Genomic DNA, 21828 nt, shown 5'->3' on the forward strand with positions numbered 1-21828 from the left:
GCCTGTGCTCTACAATATAAACTGCAGGAGCCTAATGGAAATGTAAGAAGTGCCAGCCCCGGTTCCTTTTTTTTTTTTTTTTTCCTTTACAAAAATTGAAAACATTCTTTGAAATGAGTTTTGTTATGAGAGTTACCTTGACATCGACCCAAAGACATGACTTCAATTTTCTCCTGTTTCTGGCATGATGCCTCTTTGATTTGACATGCATTATCATAAGATTTCCCATCGGAAGCACAAAGAGGATTGAAGTTGGTTTGAGAACAGTCAATGTTGCAAACACACCTGAAAAGATAAAGACAGAGAAAAAAGAAGAGGCTACTATGAGAAAGTTTTTTCGTAACATCATAAATACATCTCAGAAATATAAGTGTTTGTATTATCCTGACTGCACAATGCAAATCAACATAATGAAAACGAAAAGTTCTGTCAAGAGGCCATTTGTATTTCTCAGTGGAAATGAGATGAGGGGAGAGGGAAGAGGCACCTAAAAACAAGCAAAAGGAAAGATGAAAGAAGTGTATTATACATGGAAAACTGTGCCACAGCATTACCGCTTGTAATCTCTTGTAAACCAAATACCTAAGTAGATATGCAGATAAATCAAGCTGCTGAGCCCTCCTGCAAATTAAAGGAGCCACGAAATTCACCTCTGTTCAGGTGCTGCCCATCACATATAATACCATAAAATGTGGGTTTATATTGATTTATGATTTAATTCTGAAAATAATTTCAGCACCTGTTACAGGCACTTTGATAGTAATGAAAGATGTGATACTGAAGCCTCACTTCACCCTACTGGGACAAAACCCCCTGCCAAGACCGGCACTGGTAGCACTGATGCCACCGCACTCTCTCTGTGCCTCAGGCTGGTGGGATCTCCCCAGCTCCCAGATGCAGAGAGGCTACTCAGTATTGAAACCAGGGGAATGCTGTTTAAGGAAAGACTTTGTGCACAAGCACTTCTGGAAGCATTTGTGTAACTCAGCAACCAAAAAGCCTTACCCAGTTGTTACCCAGGAAGGTAAGCACCCACTCCTGACTTGGTGACATGCTCTGTAGGGGATGAAGGTTCCTGTGTCCAAGAGCACAGGGTGGGCAAATGCAGGCAGGGCAGCAGTGGCCCTGCCCTCAGATTGCCCAGGGGCATCTCCAGAGGCACTAAAACTCAGCCTGTGAGCTCTTGTGCTGCCCTGAGACGTGAACCAAAGCACAGAGAGAGATTCACTTCAAAAGTCTGGTCTGGATCTTAACTGACACTAATGTGGACATGTCCTGATCCCAGCAAGCCTCGCCATTGCTTCTGAGATGGAGAAACCTAATTATTTCCATCAACAGCAGGCTGCAGACTTTTTTCTCCAGGTTTCTCCTTTTTCATTATCATTAGCGATGTCAGACACCCTCGGGCATTGTCAAGGGAATGGCATGCTAATCTCCTGTCCCCCGACTGTGCCCTGTAACAGACAGCTCAGCCTCAGCAACACCAATGTCATCTTGCTCGGGGACAAAGCCAGAGGTCTAACCTGGCAGCTGCCTCAGCTCTTCTGAGCACATAATTGTGCACATGCTGCTATCTAAACTCTTCCCGGCTCCTTCTGACATTAAGGCAAAGTAATGTGATTGATGCTCTATCTCCAGCCCACTGGTTGTGCTGAACCTCACAGCACCAACTCCACAGCTCTCCCTGTGGAAAGTTAAGTAATGGAAATGTCAAGCCTCTAGCCTCACTGCTTGATTTAAGAAAGTATTTAAAAGTCAGACCACCTCCCATTTGCAGCAGACATCTGGACACCTTCGACTACTAGAAGTGCAGATGGATATACATGAGAAAAAAATTTTGGTGAAAAGAGGAAGAAGGAAATTAGAGAGTGTGGGTCAGATTCCTCCTTGCACCCTCTTGGCCTCTGGCCTCAACAAATGTCCCCAGGGTGATGAACATCAGAGTCTTCTTTTAGACTTTTCTTTTACATTGGGTAGGTCTATTTACCCCAAATGTTCACAAAATACAGGAAACTTCAGCTCAGAAGGAGGCCAACAGTGAAAAGCTGTGGTTATAAATTAAATTACATGATTTCATAACTAGAAGAAAAGAGTCTAGCTCCCTGTGTGTAACAATTTCCCCACACTGACAAACATACAGAATATAAGAAAAAAATTCTAGTGCATTTCCTAAGAACCTCCTTATCAGCAGAATATGAATGTTCTGCTCCACTGAAATATTAACCATCGTCATTTCTTCCTGCAGCCATTTCCAGCTTCCCACCTTAGTCAAACTCACTTTATTAGGAAACATTTACTGCTCAAGTAATAGTAATTCTTTCCACGTAGCTCCACCATTTGCATTTCAGATGGGACACAATCAGCCATATGCTCTTTTTTTTGGTATAATAAAACAGCTCAGAAACAGCTTCACTTCTCTACATTTTGCTGCAAAAAATGAGTGAAGGTTAATATATATTATGTTTCAAGTCAAGAGAAAATTAAGTTAACGAGGAAATTACAACAAAAGGGTGCTCTTTAGGGGAAATCTAAGCAACTTTGGATGCAATTTCAAAAATGCCTAGGGGACGCAGGAACCTGTGCTCAGAGTTAGACACCTTAGAGACATATTTTTAAAGGTGTTTAAATGCTTAAAGATGCATGCAAACACTTTGTGTGGGATTTTTGAAATCTCAGAGACCTATCTCCCACTGATTTCAAAGCCATTTCAGAGCCCACCAGGCATTTATTTGCATCTTTTGATGCCTTCCAAAACACAAAGAGCCAAAATTGCTTTCCTGACCTCTTTCAGTAAAAGCGAGAAGAAAAGCAAGATTTTTCTGAACTCCATTCTCAAATCTTAGCTGTCAGACCAGCCTTTCTTTCCAAGCACCGCACGAGCACCACGAACCACGCGCTGCTTGTGCTGATGTCAGATCACTTGTGTGCGAGGGAGAGCAGGAAGGGACAACCTCAGGATGACACCATATGCTCAAGCCTTATAGGATCCTGTGTGAAGCCTCATTTTTCAGGGCTAAATGGACAGCGAAAAAACACTACAACAAACTTGTCACCCCTTGCTGCAAGGATCTGCGCATCATCCACCCCTTGCACAGTTTTCAGTGGACAACTTCCAGCTTGTATCTGCAGTTTATTACTACTTTTGTACTTATATACTCAAATCCTACTTCAAGGCTGCACAATTAAGTCAACATCACATATATGCCAGGAAATGCTAAAGGTAGGATTGCATCAGGAAGATTAATGTGCCTGCGTTGCTGGCTCTTTTTAATTTATAGTGCTCTTCTTATCAGGGGGAATGACAGTGTTCAAACACATTTTTTCAAACTGGAGGAACAAGCAGTCTGCAATTTCAACCACGCCCCCAAATTCCAGAAGAGCAAACTGCAGGGAAAGAGGTGGGGCATGTACTCCAAACGTGTGTTTGCTGACACACGTGGCCACAGAGCACAACTCAGCCTTAGGTGGGATCCACTACTGATGGAATAAATACCAAATAAACAGCACTTATTGCACCTGAGTGAATGAAATCCTGTTGCCATAGGTAAAGGTGCCTTCACTTCTTGAAGCATTATAAAATGCAGAAGTGGGACTGTCTCCTATTAAACAAGCAGAACCAAAATATGACATCCCTGCTTGGTCACAGGGAGTACATTAAGTCTTCAGTGCTTGTGGGACACAGAAACCCCCTACCCCAAAGAGAGCCTCACCCTAACACTTGCCATGCCCAGAAATCCTATTCTGCTCCTCGCTAGAACCCAGTGCTGGTACTGGCTGGTGGGCTGGCTGCCTGCCTGCAGCTTCCCAGTCCCTGAGGCACTTGAGTATGGCTCTAATTTTAAGCAATTTGATAATTTGGCCATTTTATCATCCAGGCTATGACTCCTGATTATAGTTATATCAATAAATCTATTTGGTTTCCGTGTTTTAAGCGTAGCGCTGAAGAAAGTTTGGCAATGGAAAGGCTGACTGAGCGTTCCTCAAACAAGACACTGTGAGAAGGTCAATGAGGTCTCCTAGGGGGTCACAGGATGCAACTGTACCCAAGGGCATATGCAAAATACATGTGTAAGGTTTAACTATGCCTTCTGCAGTCAGAAACACAGCTTTAAAAGCATCTGCGAGGAAAGAGAGCCTCCGGAATGTCAGCTGATACCCTGCAACTCCCCTGAGAAAGGAAGAAACACTGGATGCTGTCTCACAGGCCCAATGCATCTTTCAAATAATGGGCTCCTATGTTAATTGATTAAAATTTGGGCTTCCACCATAAACAATCATTAAACAAGGCTCATTTTCTGTCTTTTCTTTCAGGTCATTGTGATAGTCTCCAATGAATTCTCCTTCTTTTATATGCTTTACTTTATTCCGTTTAATTTCATATGATGATAATCTTGGAGGAGCTGAACATCCAGTAACCTATTTGGTTACTTTGGTGATCACAGAAGCAAAATAAACAAAGCAAACTAAAAAGACTGTCCAACAGGCAAACCTGGGCACCTCCGCAGAAGATTTGGGGCTGACTTTCCAAGGTGCATCCTGCAGCACTGCTTGATGACATTGCTGGGCCCTGTCACGAGAACGTCACATCCAGGATGAACCAGAAGGTGTCTGCAGGCAGAGGTGCAGCTCTGCAGCCAACATGCAGGAGAAGCTCAGAGGGTGCCTGTGGGAGAGCTGGCAGAGCTGAGCTTAGCCTGAGGCAGTAAGATGCTGAAAGGCACCTCCCTGTGCCTCACTACTGACTTGTGGGGTGCACGTCACTGCACTCTGGTCTGCAAGCTTCTGTCAAGGCAGTAACTGCAAAGATTGTACTCAACAGCACAAGGGCACCCACGGGCATTTGCGGAGTGACTGTTGCTATTTCACTCAATTAACATGCTTCTCTCCTTCCCAGGGAAATAAGAGAAGAGATGACAAAGAAGCCATCCCTGCCCAGATCCTTACCATGAAAAAAATGCTGTCCAGACCCCAGAGGTCTATGGCCCAGCAGTGATGGTGATATGCTGCAGCAGGCTGCTTGGCCAAGCTGGAGCAGCCAACTTGGCTTTCTATTGAATCAGTCTCTCTAAAAATTAATGGGGTCCATAAACCAGGCACGGGTGAGTGCAGTTCTCCTAACTCCCCACGCTTCTGCAAATAACATATGGTATTATTTTCTGGGCAGAGAGAGTACCTTTGCCTGCAGAGAGCAAGCAACTGGAGACAGGATTCATGGCTATGAAGGACTGTCCCTGGAGGGAGGAACTGAGTTTTAAGGAGGTGTCTCAATAAAATGAATGGTTCTTTGCCCATGAAGGGTAAGGGAATGCTATAATTATATTTCCTTAGTTCATGAATAGAGTATAACCATCAGCGATACAGTGATGACAAAAAGAACCTCACTCTATGCTTTATGTTTACTCCTAAGACAACTATTCAGAATTTGTTTTCAGCAATGTATTACTGAAAAATAATTTAAAAAAATTACTATCCAATATCTGAACATAGCACGAGGAAGGTTTCCTATGTAGCTCTGATTGGAAGCAAGGAGGATAAATGAGACAATGCTTCCAAAAGAGCGGTTTCATTGGGAACAGATGCAGGCACATTTCTGTCAGATGAGCGAGATGGCAATGGCAGTTCTTCCCCATTCAACATCTTTTAATTAGCCCTCTGCTGTTTGGAAACCTGAGAGCATTGTTTGTACTACCTCTGTTTATTAAAGATTCATATTCAGACTTTGCTGGCCATGGGTCATTTGCTTTTTGGAACCAGAGCAACAGAAAATTGTGTCTGAGATATCTGCAAAAAAGTACTTAATGAAATGACTAACGTCTTCAGCCAAGTGTCTAGTTGATTACAGGGTCCAAACAGCAGAACAGCAATAAATCTGCCACAAAGAGAATTGTCAGTCAAGAAAAAAGGCATAAAACCAAACAGACAGGAAAGCAAGAGCTAAAAATGTGAAAATGCAAATCTAGTGTTATTTTTACTAGTCAGAGCTCTGATACTTGAGCGCATATGCTAATTTGGTCAAGTGTGAGATCCCACCATGTCTCAGCAAGCGCTATTTTACAGGGAAAGTAATGTTCCATTCTGCAATCATTTTAAACGTTATATATTTTCTTCAGGCAAAAAATAAAAAAAGCAAGAAAAAAACCAACAACATTTTGCAGCATACAAAAGCCCAAAGCCTTTCCTTTGCCCTAAACCAGTGTATAAATAAAACCACAGTTGTTGTACATTTATGATATTTTCACTAGAGACATTTCTTATCTTCCTCTGCTCTGACTAGAAAATGGTGATCAGAAGCTGAAATTTCTGGATGTCAGCATGGTCCTCCCCAAGCCCCCTGCCCCTCCAAGTAGGACATTAAATGCCCGTTTAAAGCAAACCTGGCAGTGTATTCCTGCATAAAGAGCGTGGCAATCAGTCCCAAATGCCTTCTCTATCATTAGGATTCCTGCAAGGTTTTTCTCTCTGGTACACAGGGCATCTTTGTTGACATTACCAGCAGGCAAGCTGAAATGAAGCCAGGCTTAACATTACGCCTCAACATCCGTGCACGCACCGTACCACGGTTCAGCCCCGTGTCAGGAGGCTGGTGGGAGCGCTCACTTACCCAGGCAGCTTTGGGTATGTTTAATGTGTCTCAACACAACACCACGCAGAGATACTTGAACCAGCTCTAAGCAAGGACTGGCAAGGTTAACCAGGCTGGGTAGACCCAGCCTCTGGGAGCTCAGCTAGCCTCCTCAGACCGGCATTGTGCCTTGTTAAAACACGCTGCCTGCGATACCCCTTACCGGGGAGCAGTGACAGGTCACCTCTGTACCCACCTCGGCACATCACCCATCCTCAAAGCTGCCTGCACACACAGGCAGCTAAACTGGATTGCTCCAGGGCGCTTGCACACACCTTAGTTTCCACATCAGTGTCAAAAGGACCACATAAATACGAGCTCCTGCCTCTGACCCTCAGCCCATCTGCAAGTACACCATTAAGCTTTACAGTGATCTCATACAGCCCTACAGCAGCAATGACCTGGTACTATTATACCCATTTTACAGAGAGTAAAGTTTTAGTGCAAAGTCCTGGCACCCTCAATACAGAGTCAACAGGGACTTTTGGTAGCCTGGTCAAACTCAGTGCCCCACAGTGGTCCCTGCAGCTTGTGGAGCACAGCTCAAGAGGGTGGTACCCAATGATGCCTCCAGCCAAGAGACAAAAGTGCCTGGCACCATTGCCTGGTTTTGCATGCAGCTGAACATCAGGTACACTGACATACATATATATAAAATACATTCATAATGCACACTGGCACACAGTATTTTACTCTTTCTATGAATCATACCCTACAACCTGTCTGTGCTTGCCAGGAGATTGAAATCCTATCACTGCATTCTTAAGAACATCATTAAGAGGCTTAAAGAATAGAGACACTGCATGTCTCCTTCAAAACAAACTTTGCTGTAATTTTGAGGCTGATGCAAAACTTTAGCTGCAGTGCAGAACAATAAACAATACATATTTTATAATGGCAGCACAAAAATAGCACGCGGTATTTCTTTCCTGGGCCTGCTAGTGCTTCTCTTCTGCTTTAAGATCACAGGAGAAGAAAAAGCATGGCTTATTGTGAGTGCCTTCCATTCAATGTTATTTATTTATTTATTTATTCATTTATCTAATTTATTTTTCCTTTTTGTCCTTTGCAGCACAGCTTCTGCACTAAAGGCTTTAGCATGTTCTACTTTGCACAGTGGCTTCCCTGGGATATTTTACCTATTTCAACTGTTCAAATGTTTATCTTCACCAGGAGTAAAAGGAGAAAAGCTTGATTCCCTCAGGGTGATGCAGTGTTTCTGCATGGCATTTCAATAGCATCCTGTTATTCAAACAATTAGAAATCACAGAGACCATGCACGGAATTATCAGCATACTGCATAGAGATTTTTATTATTATGTAGTGCATAATGAAAATGATTTGAAGGACCCCAAAGCATCATAACAGAAGGAAGCGCGGAATAATCAGGTGATATTTTTTTTTTCCCCCTGCTTTTTTCACTGCAAGAGCCCAAAATATTGTTCACTGGACACATGTCAAGCTAAAATGCACTAAAGTGGTGAATATATTTACTGATGCCCTTCCTTGCATACCAAATGCAACACACTCTGGGAGCGTAGCTGGAGTGCAGAGCCAGGAGCTTGGGCAATCGCTGTACAGCTGCCACGCTGCTGCTGCTCAATAGCAGGGACTGACTGGCAAGGCTTAAAAATACGTGTGGATTTTTCAGAGCACGTTTTTTTTTTCTATGGCAGTTCATGGAGGTTGTTCCAAAACATTTTCTTGGACTGCTCCCTGAGACACCTTGCTTTACAGCCCTGAGGAGAGTTCTGGGGGGCGCTGCCTCCTTCCTGGAGCTCGGTGAGGAGATGGTCTCACACTTCACCAGTTTTCAAGAAGTCATCCTGGAGACTGCAGCTCATGAAAAACATTTTAATTTGCTGTGCAAGACACTGCAATTTGATTCCTAGTTCTCCTCTAATTTTTACCCCATAACTTTTTTTGCTAAGTTTTTGACAAAAAGTATCACAAAATTCACCTTTACTTCCTTCTTGCAATTCACAGCACCAATTATAATACGACCTTCATCTGGCTTCCTGATGCCTTTGGTGCCCTCAACAGTACATTGAACTGTATGCTAACACCTTTAGGGCAAAATGAATGTGTCATATATATATTTTTTTAAATATCACTCCTATTTAAAAGGAACTAAGTTGTATAAAGCAATCTTTGCTAGATTGGATGCTTTAAAGCCAAACAGAGAATTACAAGGCTGATGACTGGGTTTGAAGAATCATGGAAAAACCCTCACACTAGCTGTGTGACCAGAGCAGAACATTCTAATTCTGTGCACATGCCAGTTCTAGTGTCTGCAGGTATCTAACGTGTGAAGTTTATTTAAAACCCACAGAATAAAATAAATGCCTTTTTATGGTTTGCCAACACTCGGTGTCCTTCACGTCTCTGTAGTCTGTGCTAAAACAAAGCTTTGCTGACTGTTTCTCTCTCTGTAAACATTTGAGGCTGTCCTTCACGAACGGCTTATTGCTGTGTGCCTCAGACTGCTGACATTGTTCGCTCCTTTTTGAAGCCAGAAGAATAGTGAGAACTGTTTCCACAAATCCCAGCATTTCACCTCAGCCTGTAACAGCCAGTGGGAATACTGCAGTGTCCAGTGGGAAGCATGGGACACTATCTAGCTGCAGGTCCTGGCACAGACCTTGCCATACCAGAAGGATTGATCTGTTCACAGAGAACTGTAGCACCATCTGGGATCAGTGACAAATTTCTGGTAACACCGTTGTTAACAACACTAGAAGTTACTTCTGAAAGTGGAAGGCAAGCTCTGATTTATCAGTGAAGGTAAAGGGATGACGGCCTTTTGGCTAGCAAAGACCAGTGTCCTTCCAGCCAATCCCTCACAACACATTGTCCTTCCAGCCAATCCCCACTGCTGGTGGGGAAGGAAAGGCTTAGAAGTGACCTTCCTAAAAATAGTGAGAAGAAAACTGTGGAAAAAGACTCAATGTAAAGACTGCCTCCAGGTGTGCAAAACCATACTGCTCACCATAAACTGCTCTGCATCCTTAAACACGTGTGGCTCATGGTTCTGAGCCTGAGGCAGTGCCATCTGAACTGGCTGCATACTCCAGGCTGCCCTGCTTGGTTAGCTGCCTTTAATCACAAAACAAAATGCAGTCTAGATATTTAACAAAATTTTAGGAGGATTCTTCCAGGCTTTCCTTCAGGCACTGCTTGCACCTTCTGCACCGACAGCAATAAGGAAAGGTAACCTCATGTCATCCTGCACAGCAGGGAAATGAGATCTCGGCCCACAGGTTTGAGACTGGCACTCAAGCAAATCACTTCTCTGCACGTTCAAGGAGGGTGCAGCAGTAACATTCTTTTTCCTCAGAGCATTCAGGTCTGTAGGTGAAAGCTGCTGTATGAAACTAGGCACTAGGACTGGCTGGGGATGCCGCCTCTCCTGAAGTTGTGTCAGGAGAGGTTTAGGTTGGATATTAGAAAAAGATTCTTCCCCCAGAGGGTGGCTGGGCACTGAACAGGCTCCTCAGGGCAGTGGTCACAGCACCAAGTCTGACAAAGTTCAAAAAGTGTTTGGATGATGCTCTCAGGCACATGGTGTGACTTATGGGGATGTCCTGGGCAGGGCTAAGGGTTGGGCTTGATGATCCTTGTGGGTCCCTTCCAGCTCAGTATATTCTGTGACTCTCTTGCTGTCTCATGATGACCACAGTGGCTGTCTGCTTTTGGGATCAAGCCCCAAGGCAAAGTACTGCTGCCAGGGAAAGGAAGACAGATGAGCAAATGTGCCATCTGAAGGACATATCCTTGCCAGCAAACTAATGAGATGACAGTAACCTTCTTCAGGTCTGGGACACAGATCAGTGGAATCCACCTGCAGCTCCTTGAAAAAGGAGTAAGTACTGGCCAGGACAGGTATCCCTGGGGCACCCGCGCTCTTCCACAAGGGAGAGCTCCATTACAAAATGGGCAGGCTGAGAGACAGCAATTAAATCTGTATGTCTGGGGACATCTCACACAGGCTTTTAGCTGCAGCCTCCATGTGGGAAGGGACCAGGGCAGGAGATGGACTCTGAGGAAGGGACACCTGCTGCTCCGCAGGGGCTGTGAGAGCTGAGGTCACCACTCTGCGTCAGCTACTACTGAGTTTTCCTCAAGCTCATATTTAATGCATGGGATGTATTTTTAATGGTTTAGATGTGTGAACAAACCGTGGCCCTCGATGTTCCAACATGGGTGTGTGAAGGAGCCTCTGACCTTCTGCAATGGAGGCAGTTCTATTTTAATAGTAACATAAAGTGGGATGGAAGAGATGAAGCATTCTATTAAGACATTTGATAATAAATTGGTAAGTGCTTTCCCAGTGTTTTACATAGTTATTCTCTCTGCTGATCTATTTAGCCAACACATGTAATTCTGAGCTACAAAGTTGTATTCCTGCTTTCGTAAACATACTTACATAAAACTCAATAACAACAGTCTATTTATTGCTAAAATGCTGGTAGGAAATTGGAAAAGGTATAAATACAATTCATTGCTGGTGATCTCCTGCCCCCTGAAGGCACTGTAAGGCTCCAAATCTTGCTCAGTTCACAGCATCATAAAACTGAAGCAATAAATGTCACTCCTTTCTTGATTGCGCATTAGGCCAATCGGCTTTTTATTGCGACTAAATAGGCCGTCGTGAAGGCACCGCTCAGTTTACTGCTGGGGGATGACTTTGGCTAAATGGGGGGCCAGGGAGGGAGGAACACTTACTTTTAAATAACAAGGCTAAGAGAAAGCAGGGGGGATGGAAAAGGTGTAAAAGCATGTTGCTCTCCAAGGCCTCTGCATTTGCTCTTTTATGCTGTAATGCCTTGATGTACGCAGACGATTATGTGTCAATGCACATTAATATCTGATGTGCATTATCATATTATCATCTCCCTTATGTGCACTTTCACAGCCTGGTGAGCCCAGGATCTCCCAGCCACGGGGTTACACAACCAATGTAACCGTGGGGTTACAAACCAAGCCTCGGAGCACCTGCACACAGCTTTGCCCTTGCAGAGCCCAAAGGGACCCTTTTGTGTACCTCCCACAAAGCGTCAGGAGCCAGGCAGGATCTTTACAACATCCTGTATTACAGCAAGAGAACAAAAGAGACTGCCAAAAACATTCCTTCCAGTGCAAATAAAGGCATGCGCTCAGGAGGCTGCGACATTTTCCTACCTAGGACTGAAAACCACAGTCACATCTGGTGGTAGAGGAGTAAAAAATTCCCCAAAACCTTGGGTTCATTTCCTCCCCTGTTAAACTGGGTGCATCCAATGGTTGCTCTCCACCCTGCTGTCATGTGTATCTGTTGTGTACATTTCCTGAAAATACAGAGGGATGCTGTTGCTGCCTCATACAATGCTGAGCCACACACATGCACTCTTGTAATAGGTACAGATCAGTGTTAACACAGTCCACAGCCACAACACCTCAATGCCTTATGAGCTGCTACACCACACATCCTCCAGCCATCCCCACCATATAAATGTTTCATTCACCTGCTCATGCTGGATGTGCCATTCCAGCCTCAAAGCCAGGCAGAGGGAAGGCAGGTGAGGACAACCTTCCTCCCACCCTTAGGTAGCAGCTCCAAAACTCTCCCTGAGCCCCTGAACGTGGGCAGCCACTGCAGCCCCTCCCCACTTTCCAGAAAACGACAAACTGGACTAGCTTCAAGTCAGCTTTAGGTTACCTCCCTGCTTCCACAATCCTCTGTCCTTTCCCCACCCAGCCCTCCAGCCTTCTCTGCCATGACCAGCCATCCCTCCATGCCTACGTGCCTCCCGTTCACACACCACATAGGTAGGTATTTTGGCCATGGAAACCTAATGGGAAAATTGGGCTGTTCTGAGCCACACTTTTTAAATTATTGCAGCTGTTTTCCCCAACTCTGATGTTGACAAACTAGTAATCGTTGAGACAAATGATGACTACATATCTTATAAGCCTTCCTCCCCCAAATTTCAAAAGAATTTGTGTCTTGCTCCTACAGGGGCATGGCACTGTAAGACATGAAAACCCCCCAAAAATCTCAGAAGTTATTTTTGGCTTTTCACAAATCAATATTTCCTCTGAAGCAATTGAAGCAGTTAGTAAAGCAAATTCTGCTTTTATCATCACGATTTCCAAGTCATTCTTTTGCACTGTGTGAATGACAGAGCATTTACACTCCGACAGAGTCTGTTCTCCCTTCTACAAGCAAAAGGCTCCACTGAGAAGTTACTCCATAGTTATCAAACTAGGAGAGAAGTTTTGTTTCACTGAAGTCAGTGGAATAACTTTCATGACTTCCATAAACTGCAAGTTCACCTTCTGAACTGAAAAGCAAGTTTGGATGAGCATCTGAAAAGAGGAGCACAAGGAGAAAAAACAACTATAAGCTTTATGACTGTGTAGGGTATTATCCCCTGGACACACAGCAAGTTTTGCTGTAATTGCAAAAGATAAAAAATGTCTTTTTTATTACAAAACCAAATGTTAGGGATTCTGGTGTTTGGATAAGAGATGGATGTGTCGTATAAGGTCCCTAAAAACCTACTTGTGTGAGTAGTACAGATGGAATACAATGTGGGTTTGCATTTATCTGAGAACATTTAGAGCTGTGATATATAGTCTACACGACAGACTTCCTCGATGTATAGAGAAAATATAGCCAATTTCTTTGTGTAGGCTGAATTATTTACCAGAGTGTTCCAAAGTGTATTGGTAATAAAACACTATGAAGCATAAGTAACTCCAGACAATCTTGGCTTATGTTAAAACAAGTTGTTTTTTTTTTAAAGAATGTTATTAAGAAAATAAATCCTGAGAATCTGGAAAGGCAGGACTTACTCAAATGAACATAAGCCTCTGAAGAATTGCATTGACTCAATGGATAGAAAGGTCAAATTCTCCAAGCCATCACCCTAAAGGAGCTGGGAATCAGTCTCACTTCAAAATTAAATAGGCTATTTTGGCAAAGGATGAAGGATGCAGAGATGGTAAGGCGATTTTCTGAAACTCACCTGACTGGGAAAAATGGTTGGTTTTAACTAAACCCAAATAAAATGTATGTAGAGAAAACAATTTCACCAGATGGCCAAACAAGCCACCGGTTTTCCAAGCATTAACTTTCTAGCCAAGCCACTAGTAGTGCAATCACAGTGCAATCAGTTTAGAAATACAAGGTGCTCAGTCCCTCATCCTCCTCTGTGAACTGCAGAACTGGACTATATCTTCTCTTAAGAGAAACGCCCATTGAAAATTAAGTTAACATTCTCTTCCACATCTTCTCCTCTTTCTGCAGAATCATTCTGAGAAAGAGGAAAGCCACATAACTTTGGCTTGATTTAAGGTCTTTTAGAAGTCAGTGGGGGTCTTTCTCTAGTTATGGTGGGGTATGAAGTCACTTTTTCACCTAGGCTAGTTTTAGGTTGAAACTGCCCTCTGAAAGAGTCCTAAAATATCTCAGTATCTTACCTGATAGGAACTGCGCCGTTCATGCAATGCTGACCTGGGGACCTTATTTTCTGAGTCTAACATGATGTCTAGACACTGGTTTCTAATAAGCTGAAGCTTTCACCTAAGCTGCAGCTGCTGCAACATTGTTCTTGTTTGTGCTGTGGACAGCAATTCAAACTACAATTTTGTATTTTGCTAGTTTTCTCACTTTTGTGCCAGTTCATGTGGCATTTCTTTCCACAGCCCCAGGCTGCTCTCATACCCCAGAGGCAGCAGGATCTGGCTGACCAGGCTCCAACAGAAGCCACCAACCCAATCCTTTCTCAGAGCAGGCTTAATAATTAAAACAGAACATACAGGTAGGTGCCATCTTGCTTTGCCTAACTTTTCTCATGTTTTGTCTTTCATTGCAGACCCTTAAATGACCAATGTCCAGTTGCTTAGGCTACATTTTTTCCAGTATTGCTGATTCTTAGCCCGCTGCACGGTGTCTCTACAGTTATCTCCACATGGCATCTCAACAGTTACCCTGGAAGTCAGCTGCTTTCCTTCTATTTCAAAATCTTTTAACCATAGAACAAGCATCAAATGAAACATTAGCAATTACCAGAGACAGAACTGGGCTGATTTCCGGGCAGGCACTGGAGGTAGCTCTGTTATCAGGTTGGGGCTAAGATAAGTGACATGGGTGTAAGAAGGTGCAAGATGCTTGGTCATCTGTTGCTGTGCAATGCAGAGATTGTGTGCTGCAGTGCCTTTACTACCCTCTGCAAACCCTGGCCTGGACTCTTATTTGGCACGACTATTAAGCTTCATGTGAAGATTTCTGCAGAAGCAGCTTCACTTCATGCTCTAGGTATGATCTCAAGTTAGGCAGAAATGTAAGTTTTTACAGAATTGTGTATTTTTAATGATTTAATTCCATTTCCACGTTTATTTGAACCACAAGTTCAATTTGTATGTTTAAGTGTTATACCCAGCCATGAACAATGATCTACTTTTTCACTAAAAGAGACAAAAAAGAAGCAGAAAACAGCAATATATCTACTGTATAACGCTCAGGACATTGCAGATGTTAAAGCAGCTCGTTGTTTCTGCATCTGGAACAAGTAGGTCACACATAGTTATTATACACACCGCTGAACATGAAGCAGCCAATACCCGTGTAATGTATGTGAGACTTCAAACTACCTTTTAGTACTTTATATCAGTACAGCATCTTGTTTGCAAATGCTCTGGTTGAGAGCAACTGATGGAAGGGGGAAGGGACCCAAAGCCAACTGACCTAATTGCTGTGTGGATTGAGAAGCTGGCAAAACCATTAGCTTCTTTCACATTAGTTTTCTTTCTATACTATAATAAAGATAAATATTGATTGCTAGAGCAATATTGATTATAGGGGTCGCTGCAGATGGCAGCTGCATGATTTGCACAGATTATTTCCCATGTACAGTGCAACTTATTTGCATGAGAATGTGGTTTTGTCATTCTCATGAGCTGCAGACTCTTCACTTGCCTTATAGGAGCATTTACCCAAACTAGATGTATCAGTGATTAACAGTAAAATATGAAACAAGGGACTGAGGCAGTTCATCTTCTTTATACGTCTTGTGTATGTGCCTGTCTGCCTTGGGTAAGTGGAGTTTACTGTCCCAGCCATGCAGAAAGAAGTGCAGGACACAAGGGACCTGCTGTAATTATGCTGCAGTGTCACCACCTCACTTGGGAATATCACCCAGCCACACAGCATGCCTGGGAACAACTCTCCTTCCTTCACCCACTGACCTAGACACTGAGCATGCCAAGCTCCTTCATTCAGGCCTGGATGGCTTCCCCCAGGCTCCCAGCCTAGGGTCATCAGGGGCCCAGTGTCCCCACAGAACAGCTTCAGCATCCTCTCTGGAGCTGGACCTGCCTGGTGGGATCCTTGTCTGCTGGCAAGAAATGGAAAAGGTTCCTCCAGTGTGGGCCAGGCTTGTGAAGAGGGAGGGAAGGTGCCTACCACAAGCATGGTGCCTATGGCAGAGTACAGTACCCTACACCCAGCCAAGGAGCTGGGGTGTGTGGGATGGAGATGCAGAAAACAGCAGGGGCATTTACGCCCCTTTTATTACTGGTGCAAACCCCCAAGGGGCCCATTTCAGGGTTAGGCACCTCCTGCCAGAGATATTGCTGCCTCTCTCCTCCACCTGCAACCTCCAGGAGGGAGGAAGGGGCAGGCAGAGGAGCACTCTGTGGAGAGGGCCTCCTCACCTCCTCAGACACTGCCAGGCTGCAAGGGAAGCACTCTCTGAGCTCACTACACATCTTTGCACGTCTGTCTTACAGCTGGCAACCTGCATCTTATTGTGGGCAATGCTGCACTTCCAGACTGCTGCTGCCTGATCTGCTAATACTGAAATTCTGAGGGGACACATATTTAACCCCAATTCATCATTTTGATTTTGATTAACTCTGCAAGTCAGAGGTTTGCAGGCTTTAATCTGGTTTTAAGAAAATACTCCTGTCCTCTCTATTGTCAGCGTTTTCCAAAAGGAAATTCAACAGAAGGGTTGAATTTCCTATTATTTATCTCCTTCCACTTTGGGCACATCAGTGGACCTCTGAAATAGCTGCCCAGTATCTGTGCAAACCCTGGCTTGTCCAGTGTAGGGAGTGCTCTTATTTCCTAAGTGGCCCATATGGAGGAGATTAATGCTGGAGTCCAGGTTTCTGATGGTGGTTCTGTACTGAAACTAAGCCACTTCAGCAGAGAGCAGACACTCCATTTGGAGAGCACTGTTTACATTCAGTGAGTATTTTATAGATGCTTTTTGGAAGATCTTAGAAATACACCACAGTTCAAAATGTTACACTTCATTCTTCATTTCCTTTTAAGTATATCTCTTGGTGTTATGTTGAGTAGCCCTGTCTGACAAAATCAATTATTCCTTAGCCAGTTCAGAAATAAAACCAAAAGCAAGCAACACCAAATGCCTGATTTACCAATAGATTGTAATCCAGTGCTAAAGAGCATAGCCACTGCCCTGCTTTAAATATTCATGAAGCCCACTGGTGCAAAATGCATTAAAGGTGGGAATAATGCCAGCAATACACGATCCTCTTAGTGACAAGAAGCTTTCACGTATTAAAGTAGCAAGATGTTAAAGACTTTCAACTGAACAGTCTTTGTTTTTAACTTAGAGAAGGAGATTCACTAATGGAATGCCAAATTGCATTCACTCTCATGATACTTGACTGCAGAATAGGATAATAACACATGTGCTTTCACATGCCATGGAAAACCTGTTATTACAGTGGTTTCTTTTCTGCCTTTTCTTCATACTTTCCAGAAAATCTTACCCCTTCAAGTAATCCTCTGTGTGCCAAACCCCCCATCAGAATCCCAGGAGTCTAGCCATTAACAGATTGGTTTTAGGCAAATAAAAAGATTTAAAAATAATGGTGACACAGTACAATAGCACAGTTTAGATGAGTGACAACTGGTAATGAATAAAAAAAAAAAAAAAAAAAAAAGAGAAAAAAAAACCCGAAAGAAAAAACAGTAAGAGTTAAACCAGAGATAACGGTCTGCAAAATAACAGACTGTGACAACGCAGAATAATGTCAATTGTCACTTTAAATCATCAGCAGCACAACCACATCTGCTATCACACCTGTGCTCTCTTCTCTGATCTACTCTGGCACCCTAGAAATATTAGGCGAACAGCCAGCCTCGCATCCCCAGCTCTCTGAAGTCTGGCTCAGCTACCAGCTTGCATCCCTCTTACCTGGAATGGATCAGGCACCGTCCCTGCACCCTCAAACTACTCCTGATTGATATGGATTCACTGCCATTGCTGGGCTCGTCATCCTGTAATAACAGGTCCTGGGACCACCAGGAACTGCTGACCCCGTTTGGACTGTACAAACCTCATCAGTCAGGTGAGACAGCTAAAGGAGCCCTGCTTATATCTGAAATTTGATCCACGTAAAAACAGTAATCGAATAATAAACTGAAATTTCTTTTCCCACTTAATCTAAGGACATTTTCTGCACATCAAATCTTGGTACGGGGAGTGGGGGAATATGTTTATCTAGTGCCAAACATGAAAAGTCAATTAACATACATTTGAAAGAGGGGTCTAGAACGTAGTTCGCTTTTTTCCTACAAATAAGAAAGGAGACTCTTTTTTTGGAAAGATGCTTATCCAAGACTAATCAGGGGGCAGGGATGGGAAAACAGGGCGCTGTTATGGCATATGAAGTTGTTTACTTCAAAGCAGACCTTTTAACAGGCTTTATAAGGTCTTTGTATTTCTGGTTGGAAATCGGCTTTCCTGCCTTATAACAGTTTGTCTGATGGCATCCTCCCAGTAAATGCCCTTCCCTGCTTCCTGCCCTGAGAAGCACTTTCCCCTGCAGAAAGACTGCCTGTCAATAAAGATTGAGAACTTCAGCTCCTGCTGTCATTATGCTGCTCCATATAGGCCAAGTTGTTTCAAAGGGGAGGAGTTAGACAGTGCAAAATCTGCAGTGGGAACACTGGGGTAAGTTGGATCAGGCAATTTTACCAAGCTATTTCTGGAAAAAAATAAACACTGCTACTCAGTGCTTATGATTAATAATGTTATCTTGTAGCTAATTTTATTCCTTGCCCCTCTCTTCTTCTGCCTTCCAATTTGGAAGTGCACTTAATTATGAAAACATGAGCACTAGACTGTGAATTTTGATATATTAATTTTACCATGGTTTTGTTTCTATACTGCACCACGAAAGCTCTCAAGGACAACCAGCCAAGGAGACAATGAAAATCGTAACATCTGGGATAATTTCCTTAAGCAAAGTCAACATTAGGCAATTTCTCACTCGCAAATTTCATTACATTACTGAAACCTATAACCATGACGCACCTTGCTCCTGTTTTTCACCACCACCATTTCCTTTGATGACTGGAGACAGAGCAAGGACTCTGCAGTTTGTTTAGTTGGGTTATTTTAAAGACTAGAACCAACCTGACCAACAGGGCATGGATGCCTTTCCTGGGTGAGGTCACCTGCCTAACACTGGGCCCAGTTATCATGTTCACCATTCAGTCATTGACTCCTCTCTGTTCCATTCTTACTGTCCAAGTCAGAACTTGGGCCATGTTGCTTTATTGACATCTCACTGCCCAGTCTCTGTGTCCATTCTTTAGCTAACACTAGCCCACAGCTTTAGAAGCACCATACAAACCACAGCTCTAACATTTGCAAGACTTATTTTGTTCTGTCTCTAAGTTTTAGTTATTTGGATAGAAATACGAGGCAGGGCATTAAGGCAGTGTTAGAACTAAAACTCTGTGAATAGTGACCTTTTTGATCTATTGGCTATTCCAAAATCACAATGAAATGATTAGCTCAGAGATGGCCTAATATATGTTTGCATAGTTCCTAGGCAAAATACAAAATGAAAAAATAAAAATCTGAGTAAATAGAATTATTTCCCTTCAGCTAATGTAATTAAGGTTTAAAATAATAAAAAAACATGAATAATTTTGAAACATTTTTTAAAAAATAAAAATTAAAACCATTTCCATTGAGAAAATGTCTAAATGTATACTCTCATTTTTTCAAACAATTGAGGGTTAGTTTTCAACTCCAGCAACTAGGAAAAAGTGAGACAGATTTCCCAGCGTTTCTAATGCCACACATGAATTAACATGATGATAATACTAATGATACTTTCTAACTGGAAAAGCTTTAGGTCAATTATTTTTCCCAATTCTATTTTTACTGAAGTATGAAGCTGTAAAACCCCAGATGGAATAACATAAGTTATAATGGCAACAAAATGGATAACTGTGTTTCTAGAGTTGGTCTAAATTGTGCATGTTCCAAAATTATAAACCAGAGTGTTTTATACATTTTTTTCAGAATAACAACCACCTCATTCACTTTGAGATGAATCTCTGAGTGCAGAAAATTGAGTATCTTACATTTGTAATGCTTTCTAAACCACGGTACCTTTAAATAATACAACATTCATTAAAATAGAAGAGTAGAGCAAATTACTGTACCAAACATCCTCTGCATCTTCATCACACTCTGCCCCAAATTGGCAAATGTCACAGGTCGATGTCTCTTTTTGATTGGTTTCACCTGAGCCTTCATTGACTGTTTGATGGAAAGCAGAAGAATATACATTAGTAAAGATGGCATTGTAGCAAAGCACTTCTCTCACTCTAGAAAAATCTATTCACTGCATCAGCTTAATGTGCTGCTCACAAAGCTGACGGCTGGCCAACGCTGTTTCTGAACGGGGTCAACACAGAGATTCCCATGGTGGCCTGGGAAAAACTCCCTGAATTATGGAGTTAAAAACCAGAGAAAGACCCTTCCTTTTCTCTTTCCTCTTCAACAATGACTCCCTTCAAGCTGCATCTCAGGAAGGTTCTGTCCCCACTGTGTCTCACTGCTTTGTTCCCTGGGAAAATAACGGAGGTGAATCGATAGCATCTCATGCTGCCTTGTGTCCTTTACCCGTGAAGGCCTTGAGATGGCCCCAAGGGGATGCTTTCCTCGAAAATGTTTTGAAATTACTTGCCATATAGTGCAATCTAGTCTATTCCAAAGGCAAAACATTTTTCTCTGCAGAAGTACAGTTATGAGCCCCATGGACTAGTTATCTCTGGCAGGAAAGATTTAGTGCTGTCCAGAGGAGGGGACAACCTCCAGCACAGGTTAAATTTGAAACCCAATGTCTGCAGTTGTGTAAGGTTTTTGGCCCTTAAGCCAAAAACATGAAGGGACTAAGGGGAAAATAAAAATATGGGTGCGAGAAAATACTGATGGCTCAGTACTGAAAGGCAGAAAAAGACCACTAAGGTAGGTACAAAAAGGGGTTTGTTAAAAGATCCAAAAGAAACATTATCTATGTTTGTATTAAAGTATATAAACACCCTTTGATATCTTTCGAAGGATGCCACTTTATACCAAGACACTGTTACCTAGCGATATCCTTCTGCCAGTTGCAGAGTTATTAAACAAACGCAGAATTTAAGCATCAATCAGCTTTGACTGATATTGTTATCTGCACAAACAGCCTCTGCAGTGCCATCCCTCTTGCATTTGGAGTCAGTGCTGTGGTGTGGGCTTACTGCACACTTGGGTCCAAACTACCAAAGCTGGTGGACACGTTGAAGTGTGTCAGAAGCCTCGGTGACATCAACTGGACAGATCATCTGCTTGAGGTACACTTGTGTTGTTACCAGAGGCTTTTGTGTCAGAATAGGCTGCTTTTGTTATTTACTCAAGAAAGGACAAGAATCACAAGCTTTCACAAAGCTGTTAGAGGAGAAAGGGCTTTTGCCCCTAGAAGAGCAAGTGTAACCCCAATGCCTGTTTTTCAACAAAGTTGCTTCCATACCCTGTACAAATTATGCAACTTCTGTCATGCTTCCCATATGCCAAAATGGGAATAATACCATTTTCTACCAGCAGAGAATATGGAAACAAGTATATTAAAATATGTTTAGATACTACAGTGATATAGACCACAGAAATACCTAAGATAGATGACTTGTCTAAGATGTTTCTTCCTGAGCCTTAATATAGTCAAAGGAAGCGTTGGTATGTTTAGGTATAAACTTGCTGCACCAATTTCTTATCAGTCATGCATGAATTTAGACTATATTAAATTGAAAAAAAATCACCTGTGATGAGCATGGTGATTGTCTATTTGTACAGATTTGCTCACTTTTATAACCCCAAAATTCATGTACAAAAAACCTAAAAGGAAAC

The 21828-nt window shown here is 42.8% G+C and overlaps 1 protein-coding gene across 1 annotated transcript in view; it reads right to left on the bottom strand.

Moving 5' to 3' along the window:
* TMEFF2 (transmembrane protein with EGF like and two follistatin like domains 2) overlaps window positions 1-21828 on the bottom strand; it is a 127800-nt gene that overhangs the window by 33368 nt on the left and 72604 nt on the right. The window contains exons 5-6 of the mRNA XM_032692973.1: window positions 20106-20202; window positions 137-285 (exon numbers count right to left, since the gene is read on the bottom strand). Coding sequence (XP_032548864.1) covers window positions 137-285; window positions 20106-20202 — 246 coding nt within the window. The remainder of the gene's footprint in view (window positions 1-136; window positions 286-20105; window positions 20203-21828) is intronic.

This window comes from Chiroxiphia lanceolata, chromosome 7, assembly GCF_009829145.1.
Source record: "Chiroxiphia lanceolata isolate bChiLan1 chromosome 7, bChiLan1.pri, whole genome shotgun sequence".
In the NCBI taxonomy this organism is placed as follows: domain Eukaryota; kingdom Metazoa; phylum Chordata; class Aves; order Passeriformes; family Pipridae; genus Chiroxiphia; species Chiroxiphia lanceolata.